Genomic DNA, 9781 nt, shown 5'->3' on the forward strand with positions numbered 1-9781 from the left:
CAAACTGTTGCCTTTTTTTTTGGAAGCAAATTTAGCTCAAAGACCAGCAAATACACATGAATCATAACCATACGGTTTTAATGAGTATTCACAGTAAGTTAAATGTATAATCTTCAACTCTGGACAAAGAACAAGATACTGCAATTTATTGTTTAAGATTTATTTATTTATTCATGCAGAACTGGGGTACAAGCCAGAGGGGCGGTGAAAGGATTCACCAAGGACAGAGTGGAGAGCAGAGCAGGCCGACTGACGAAGTACACTGATGAGGGGAAAAGCGGGGAGTCAGGAGAGATCTGCTGTGCCATGAGGGTTACCTCTGAGGGGGGTGATCAAGCTCATGCTCAAGTGGCTTTAGCTTCTTAGTGCTGTGCTTTAACTCACTGCACCACCAGGGAGGACTGATACTGAATTTTTAACTTCTTCAAACAGGAGTTCCTTGAAGGAAAACTATTTTGCACAGGAATCCATTTCTGAGAGATGCCCAAAATAATGGGAATTCCTCAGCCTACCCCATGGGGAAGTATAGCTACTGGGGTACAGACCTCCTGGAGTCAGACTACCGGTCAAATCCTATCATTTGTAGCCTTTGTCTCACTGCTTATTCTTTCTGTGCTCAGTTTTGTCAGTTATAAAAAGGGGATGCTAGTTAAGTTATCAATCACATAGATAGGAACATCTTATAAGATAAATATACAATAAGCATTACCCATTATTACCTAATCCTAAAACTTCTATGAGTGCTATGTACACCTTTAGGAAAATAAAAAGACATCTCTTTTGCCACTTTTGGAGATAGAATAGGATGTGGATAATCAGACAATTTGCTATTAGGCTTTCTTCTGATTGGGAGAACAATTTGAATTTTTGATATGCTATGTATTCCTTGTAATAGATTCAATATTTGCCTTTTCTCTGTCTAGAGAGAGGATCTGAGAAAAAAATTTTAAGGGAGAAAACAAGACATTGTTGAATTTAGGAAAAAAGACTGTGAGGTCTATAGTTACTGAGAAAATGACAGCCTATGGGAAACTAAAGTGTGTTTACTTATCAGTTAAAACTGGAAGTGAGATAAATTTAAAAACTACATGAATATATCCAGGAGAGAAAAAATGTTCAGAAATGTGTAACATTGCTACAGTGGGACAAGAACCTCTCAGATGAAAAAAAAAAAAAAAAAAAAAGAACCTCTCAGATGGCAGCTTATAAGGATCAAGGGGGAGCAAGGACCAGCTAGACACTTGGCTAGTTCAGAAGCCAAGTATTCTGGAATAAAAAGCTCATTGCTCCAAATCAATGTTGATGACTCCAGAAATGGCTTCCTTACTCCTCCTGCTGGGAAACATTTATCTCTCTGCTGGGTTATTAACCACCTTTATTTATAAAACTTTATTAAACACTAACTATATGCTAGTATCTGTGTCTTGAAAAAGAACAGTCTTATTCAATTTATTACCAATGGTTGCCCAACCTCTGTTCCTGGCTACTTTTCTGGCTCTAGGAAGGAAGAAAAAGTGGATCTCAGATTTTTCATTCCCAAGCTCTCTGTCACCCCCTCTTTCACACTAGTGTAGAGATTAAAAGGCAGACAAACAAACAAACAAAACACTATGGGACCATCCTAGAGATGGTAATTAAAAGAGGAATAGTTGGAACATAGAAGATTTCAAACCCACAGATAACCACATCCCACAATGATGCAAGAACGGGGCTCAATCAATACCTCTTTGTCAAAATTACAGAGATTTGGAGGCTTTTATCTTCCAAAAAAAAGTAATACTATAGAAATGGCAAACCAGTAGATGCTTACACAAACTACTTCTTTAACAAATGAAAACTTTTAAAAGACTGACTTGTCTGCATAAGAATTCAGATTGGTATATACTTGTCAACTGTGCCACTGGAAAGCTTGGCTCAAGATACACTTCCAGCATTCTCCTTACTCAATACCTTTATCTTTCAGTTCCTGTTTGACACGTTTCAGATAATCAGGATCAGGGTAGCCAAAGCTGCAAAAAGAAAACGTTCCTTAGCTGCAATACCAATGTCTTTAAAGAATCGAAAAAGCATTAACAGTATTAACAGTCACTGTTGCAAACATTTATAAGTAATTCTGAAGGCAAATGACTTAAAATCACTTCTAAGTGCGCAGAACTGTCATTTAGCTAACTCTCTGCACAGGACCTGCCTTCCAACAAGATTTAATGTCCAGCTCATAGTTAAGTAGTGGCTCTCATAAAGTTATACTACACTATATTTTTATGAACAGTCATCTGGTTATAGGAAGATTTTTGAATTTGTGTAATTTGCTGAAGGATACATCACCTTTTGAATAGTAAGGGTCTGAAGTGTTTTATCTGAGCTTCATAAACTATACAGATAAACTATCTAGATTGCATATGATTGAACTTCCAACACCATTAACTAAAGTTTTTGCTAGAGTTCTGCTGACCTAGTGAATTTAGGGTTACTATGAACTCATGAGGCAAAAAGGTCAAGGCATGATCTTAAAAGAAGACAAAGTAAATAACAGTTCTAGGATCTGCCCTTCAAATAGAATGAAACTCCAAATTAAACCATCCTAGATATCACTCATCTTGAATTCTGAAAACTCCTGTCCACTGATGCAAAATTTAGTCGCTCTGATAGTTTGTAGTTGAGACAGTAGGTGATAGGATTAAATCTTTTTCCTTTTGAGATTATCGACCCAGATTAGCATCTCTCAAAATACTTGATTGTATCCAATCCTATTGTTGTAAACAATCTCTTTACAGCCACATTCTCAAACCACCAAATTTTTCTAAATTCTGTTTAGCAATCAATATGTTTCAAAGATTCTCACCTTTCTGGTCCCCCACTAAGGCTCGTTTTATGGTGGATATCATTCCAAGTAATGACATTTGAGGTTCCTGTTGTTCGAGAATACCCCACTGTGAAAATCAGTTTTTGGTCAAAGGCCCTACGAAGCAGTGTCAAAACCTCATTTCCTTCTCTATTATTGGGCAAGTATGCACTTCGCTGTGTTCCACTGTATCTCACTCCTGGGTTTGGATGCTCTTTCTGTATGAAAACAAGAAAATGCACATGAAAACAACCATCATCTAAATGTTACTATATATAGTAAATACACCTATATACATAAATATACCTGTATATAATATGTATGTATCTATGTACAGATGTGTTCCTATGCAGGTAAAACAAATACAGTACTGAAGATCTGTTCCTATTCCCAATAATGCATATTTTTCTTCTTTCCCAAAATTCATGCTGAGAACATTTTTCACCTTCCTCTCTCTTCCTACCTGAACACGTAATTATCACCTTATTGCTGCTTTAATAGACACAAAAGATAATTAAGTTATAAAAAATAATCATTACCCTTGGTCATGGAATAATATCCTGGGTAATCCACTATCTGAACGGGAACAGAATAGACTTGCTTGCTGTGGTGATTCTAACATAGTAGGAAAAAAAACATAAATTTTCAGAAATACTTACTGTTTGTATGCCTTCTTTCATATTATAAGTAACCTTAATGGTGTTGCAGGATTCATAACCTGGAAGTGAAATTGGTAAGACCATGGTATGCATGGTTCCCTCTGGCTGATTTCCTTTCTGGACTCCATAGTAAACCTGGCACACAGGACACACCGGCTTAGCTGCCATGGCCTGCCTGATACAAGGTGTGCAGAACACATGCTTACACTTCGACAACACTTGTTTGTCACTAATAGTGTCCAAGCAGATGACACAGAGGTCCTTTTCCTCATCTGTTCCTGCAGGCCTAGCACTGGCAGAAGGCAGGCATGTTGGCAAAGCTGCTTTTGAGTCATTACTGTCGACATCCATGGGTGTTTCATGGTCTTCATTCTGTTTCTTTCCAGCTAATGGAGACATTCCCCCTCTTTGAAAAATATACTGCTTTGCCTCTGCAAGGTGTTTTGGCAACCCGATCAAAGTCACTGACTCCTGAGTTATCTGAGGGAGGATATGTGGATGCTTTTTTCTCAAGTCATCAGTGAACATGAGTCTATGTAAGTGCTCTCTCTCCTTGCCCCAAGAGTTCAGTGAAAGAACTTCTTTCATCAGCTGACATGAGATACGTTGATAGGCATCGATGAAAGCTTCATAAGCATGCACAGACAGGTCTAAGTCCCTGTTCCTGGGTTTAAAAAAAATGGAGGATTCCTGAACATGACATTGGGTGTCGTACTTTTGTTCTATCTCTGCTATCTCCTGGAATAATTCAGGTTCTAAAAGCTTATAGTGAACAGTGTCAACTTTAATTCCATCCATCATGTATCCAGGAGGTGATATTTTCACAGGCACCTTGACAAGACTTTTAGAGGTTTGGGGGGCAAGAAAATGTTTGGCAGCTGACATGTTATCTTGGGTCCCAGAGAAAGTTAGTTCCTTTTCTTTCTCTTTTATAGGGAGATTTGTAAACTGGTGATTTGAATCCTGTTTGATTTTATTTGCCTGCTTACTGCCTGCTGGAAGGAAGCTTGACTCCATGTTTCCTACCATCTTCTGAAATTCACTGGTAAAACAGTTGAGAGCTGCTTCGAGGTCACCTGGCTGATCTGAGGTGAAGTCTAAACAGATCATATTCAGAGAACTGTCCTTAGTTTTTATCTTGACACTAAATTGCTTCTCTATTGAGTCTATTCTACCAGGACAGTTACGTTTGAAATATTCAAAGCAATGCAAGGGAACTTCCAAATGGTTTCCATCTGACCTGGCTTTTGGTTCAGAGGGAGAAATACTGCTGTCCCAGGCCTGCTGGGGTGCCTGCTTCTTTGTCAAAGCAGAAGATTTCTGTCTGTGCTCATTTTCCAGGAGCTGGTTATTTAAGAAGCAATGTATTTTTTCAATATCTCTTAAGTCACCACACACCTTCTCAACCCCATCATCACCCTTGATTCTTTTGATATTGGGACAAAGAGTAGTTATGTGTTCCCTCTGCTCTTCAGAGAACAGCTCGCAGTTCAGTTCAGCTGTGACGGTAAGAAAGATCTGAAATTTTAAAAGCAACAAAGGAAATCATTCAGATATCCAGACTTATGGTCTCTTCTCAGGAGAATGTCTAGAGACCAGAGAAACAACCACTGTGTCTCACCTTAGCAGAGTGACACTCTTTTTGCAGAGGATACAGCATGGGATGGCCCAGAGGCTCTCAGCCCTGTATGCACATTAGACTCACTTGGGGGATGAGGGAAAAAAGCCAAGCAAGGCTCAGATGCATCCCAGAGATTCTGATCTCAAAGCTTGGGCATGAGCATAACAACAACAACAAAAATCTTTGGGCAAAATGTCTGGGGTCTGAAGCTGCCACTATCTGATAGGTCTTGGAGAATGGGGTAGGTGGAAGTTACTCAGCTTTCTGAGCAAGCTGCTGTAGTGTCAACTGGACAGGAAGCCATAAATCTGAGGATGTTTTATCTCAGATTTTTAAAAAGTTTTATTTATTTATTTATTTATTTATTTATGCATACAGAACTGGGGTACAGGTGAGAGGTGCGGGGAAGGTGAGAGGATTCACCAGCGACAGAGTGGGGGGCAGAACAGGCCAACTGACAAGTACACTGCTGAGGGGAGCAGCGGGTGGGTCAGGAGAGGTCTGCAGTGCCATGTGGGTCATCTCCAGAGCCAGGATTGAACTCATGCTGAATGGCTTTAGCTTCTCAGTGCTGTGCTTTAACCCGCTGTACCACCGGGGAGGGGTCTGTTTTATCTCAGATTTTATTGCCATTACTGTTTTATTTCTTTTTCAACCCTTCCATTTATCATCATCATCATACATCATCATCATCATAATAATCATTTACTAACTAGACACCTAACTGCACTCAATGTTACCAGGCCCTCTAAATTCTGATCTATAGTTCAAACATAAAATAAACGCAATAAATTAGGCATAAAGGACAGAGGCAGACTGAATATAATATAAAAGCAAGTTCTAATGTTTTGTTCCCTCTCAAGGTTTTTGCACATACTATTTCCTCTGCAGGTAACATCCTTTCTCTAGATCTGTCTTTAAAATGTTTCCTGAATTCAGCTACCTCTTACACTTCCATCAGGACCACTGTGAGTCTAAGCCACTATCATCTTGTTCCTGGCCCACTGCGACCCCTCCTAACTGGGCTCTGACCTTCCACACAAACCCCTTCCAACCTGGAGTTCTCCAGAAAGCAGCCAAAAAGGTCCTTTGGAAATGTAAATCTGATCACCCCACTGAACTGGCTCACAAATAATCTAATAAATCCCTACTTAAGTTAAAATCTAACGTCTTTACCTTCGTGCCCTAAAGATCTGAAATTTGAAGTACTTTCTCAAGTTCTTCTATCACTCTCCCTTGTTCTCTGCCCTCCAGTTACACTGGCCTGAATGCCCCAAGATTCAGGAGGTAAGCTCCTGTCTGGGAAGGAGATGGAAGTGCATTTTTGCACTTATATATCTTTATGACTAGAACATTCTTCCCTCAGAAATTCACTTAGCTAGCTCCCTTCTTCATAGCTCTACTACATGTTACCTCATTTGAGGTTTTTCACGACATGCTATTTAAAACAGTAGTGAGGTCACTGTCTTTTATCCTGTTATATTCTTCTTTTTAACACTTAACAGGTAGATAGTTTAGTATATATCCACTTGTTCACTATTGTGTCTCCTTCACTAGAACATACTGTCCCTGGGGGAATGGTCTGCTCTGATCCTGGCTGTTACCCCAGTTCCTTTGACAGTGCCTGGCACATATATATCGTAAGCAGCTGATATTGTTTTATTGTATGACTCAGCTGACTGGTCCTCCCATCATTCTGGTCTCAGACTGAGTGGCACCTTCAAGAAGTTGTTTTTGACTTCTAGTGAGAACCAGCAACATTTCTGTGCCCTGGTCCTGTTACTTTCTAAAGCAAACCCCATTATATTTTCTACTTAGCACACACACTCTTTAGTTGCTTTATGAACTCACTGTCTTTTGATGTAAACCCTCCCTACCACTGCCACCAGGGAGCTGGTATATTGTGATCTCCTCATGTGCTTGTGCCTAAAACAATGCCTGGTTTATAGTAAGTCCTCAGCAAGTGGTCCTTGGATCAATAACAAAAAGTATGGTGACTATTTCGGCAGTTGTGGGAGCATACCCACCTGAGGCTTTCAACACTTACCTTTTGGATATAGGACTCGACAGCACTAGGACTGCATTCTCCACTTACATGCTTCTCTCTAGACCTCACCCCTTCTTGTGACTGTGTCAATGAAGACTTTCTGGGTCTGGTGTTCTTCTCTTTTTCATTTTCAGTAAGTTCCAGGAAAACATTCACGTTTTTGTTGTCGACTGTAATATGGTGCTTTCCTTTTTTCAACACTCTTTCCTTAGCTTCAGTGGAGGCATTAAAGATATACATAGAAATGGGAGAGAGTCCTCTTATTTGTGCATTCATTTCTTGCCCCACCCTAGCACTCTCCCAGTAAGGCCTCCACCCTGTATCTTGGAAAGGTTGGTTGGTGATAGAAGACACAAGATCAAAACTCTAAAGTTTTACTCTATAAATTACGCTTAACGGTCATGGAACACTGTCCTCATTAAAAGTCATGTTTCTGAAACTGTCATGGTTTCCCAGTTCAACGATATGGAATATACTCATTTTATAGAGTTAAGTGCAAAAAGCAGGAATCAAAGCAAGAATTTTATAAAAATTCTTGTCTGTTTAATGCATTCATTAAAAAAAAAAAGGCTAGCAGGCCCGTCCTGGTGGCCCAGTGGGTTAAAGCAAGCACTATGAAGCTATCCGAAGCCACTGTAGCACTGAGTTAGATTCCTGGCCAGGGAGGTGACCCACATGGTGTGGCAGACCTCTCCAGACCGGAGCTCCCCTCAGCAGTGTATTTCAGTAAATCTGCCTGTTCTGTTCCCCATTCTATCTCTGGTGAATCCTTTGCAACCCCTCACTCCTGGCACACACCTATGGCCTGTACCCCAGTTCTTGTATACATACATAAATAAATCTTATTTTTTAAGTCTAGAAATATACAAAAGTGTCCACACTGTTTATCTCCTTATCTCCTTCTTCCTTATCTCATTTTTTCTAGGAAACATAAATTGCTTTTATAATTTTCAGAAATAAAGTAATAGTAATCTAAAATAGAACTGGAATTTTAAAAAAAATTTTTTTTTATTTTTTTTAAAGATTTATTTATTTGTGCATACAGAACTGGGGTACAGGCCAGAGGCTCAGGGGCGGTGAGAGGCTTCACCAGAGACAGAGTGGGGAACAGAACAGGCAGATCGACGAAGTACACTGCTGAGGGGAGCAGCGGGCGGGTCAGGAGAGGTCTACTACACCATGTGGTCACCTCCGGGGCAGGCGGGAATCGAACTCATGCGGAAGAGGCTTTGGATTCTCAGTGCTGTGCTTTAACCCGCTGCGCCACCAGGGAGGGCCTAAAATTCTTTTTTAAAAAGATTTATTTATTTATGCATACAGAACTGGGGCCAGAGGAGCAGGAGGCAGTGAGAGGGATACTGGAACTACTAATCCCATCAATAACAAGGAGAAGCACGCTGGGACGTGAGGGCGGAGCTGAGCAGCCAGGTTAGGATAAAATCGGACATTTGGGCTCTGGGGGTCTCTTGGCCTGGTGGTTCCTCGCTGGTGTTTTGGCTCTCCATAGATTTTCAGCGTGCTGGCGGAGTCCAAGTCAGCAGAACTGGTAGGACATTCTAGTTTAACCCGTATCTCTCTCCCTTTTTCCCTGGGTTGTTCCTTTACCCTTCTCCTTGTAAATAAATCCATTATTGAACCTTTTTGTGTGTGTCCATAATACAATTGAACCTTAAGCGCCATGGTGAAGACCCACAGACAGGCAACCCAATTCACATTGGGGTGCCCTGTAACAAGAGGATTCACCAGAGACAGTGGAGAGCAGAACAGGCAGATCAATGAAGTACACTGCTGAGGGGCGCAGTGGGCAAGCCAAGAGAGGTCTGCCGCGCCATGTGGGCCAGCCACGTGGGTCACCTCCGGGGCCGGGGATCGAATTCGCACTGAAGCCTCTGTGGCCAGCTTGCAGTGCTGCGTCCTAACCCCGCTGCGCCACCAGGGTGGGCTCACAGTGGAATTTCTAAATAACAAGAGCTGACAGGGCTGGGGGGTGTGGGGGGAGGGATAGGGGTTCTTCCGAGATCTTAGAAATATAAGCCAGGCGACCCGGAAGTCCACTTGAAGGCACAGTCAGCCATATCACCCCCTGGGGACTTCCAGGCTTCCTTATTCCCCACCGCTGCTGGGGGCGCTGTGTTTCTAGGCAGCCAGCGTCAGCTCCCAGCACCCTCCCACCCATTCCTGCCTGTAGAGACAGAGGGTGCCATATTGCCCCACTATCTCCGAGATCAGAGTGTATAGGGTCAGGCCGGAAGCCCGCGGAACTGGGTCCCGGGAAACGCCTTTCCCCGCAGCCCCTCTCCACAGCTCACCTTCCCTTTCCACGAACTCCACCAGAAAAGTTTCCGGGTTTAAGCCGCCAACGGGCCGGACGGTGCACTCCCCGCCGTCCGACTCCCGGCTCTGGAAGTAGCTTTCCAGCTTCCATTGTAGCCGCTGGCCAGGCTCGGACACCCGCACGAACAGCGGAGACGGCGGGCCAGCGTTCGAGGCCATGGCTTTCGGCGTCTGGCAGGCGCGGCGTGGGGGCGTCCGGGGCTCTGGGCGAGGCTCAGGCAGGGCTGCGGCAGGCCGGCGTCCCGCCCCGCAGCCCCGGTCGCGAAGTTTCAGTTTCG

The 9781-nt window shown here is 42.5% G+C and overlaps 1 protein-coding gene across 1 annotated transcript; it reads right to left on the minus strand.

Moving 5' to 3' along the window:
* Nucleotides 1–241: 241 nt before the first annotated feature.
* Nucleotides 242–9744, minus strand: DTX3L (deltex 3 like, E3 ubiquitin ligase). Its single transcript, XM_004675161.2, has 5 exons — nt 9479–9744; nt 7170–7381; nt 3502–5019; nt 2843–3060; nt 242–2009 (listed from the first exon to the last, which is right to left on the minus strand). Exons 1-5 carry the CDS (start codon nt 9660–9662, stop codon nt 1940–1942), a joined length of 2202 nt encoding a protein of 733 aa, XP_004675218.1. The 5' UTR covers nt 9663–9744; the 3' UTR covers nt 242–1939.
* Nucleotides 9745–9781: the final 37 nt, after the last annotated feature.

Source organism: Condylura cristata, unplaced genomic scaffold (genome assembly GCF_000260355.1).
Source record: "Condylura cristata isolate star-nosed mole 26May11 unplaced genomic scaffold, ConCri1.0 scaffold00003, whole genome shotgun sequence".
NCBI classification, from domain to species: domain Eukaryota; kingdom Metazoa; phylum Chordata; class Mammalia; order Eulipotyphla; family Talpidae; genus Condylura; species Condylura cristata.

Excerpts from the sequence above, each read along its gene's own strand:
- DTX3L (XM_004675161.2), bottom strand. The coding sequence starts at position 9,662 with ATGGCCTCGAACGCTGGCCCGCCGTCTCCGCTGTTCGTGCGGGTGTCC. Across the intron at positions 7,382-9,478 it reads GGAGTTCGTGGAAAGGGAAG|CTAAGGAAAGAGTGTTGAAA; the intron begins GTGAGCTGTGGA and ends CCTCCACTGAAG. Across the intron at positions 5,020-7,169 it reads TCGAGTCCTATATCCAAAAG|ATCTTTCTTACCGTCACAGC; the intron begins GTAAGTGTTGAA and ends TTAAAATTTCAG.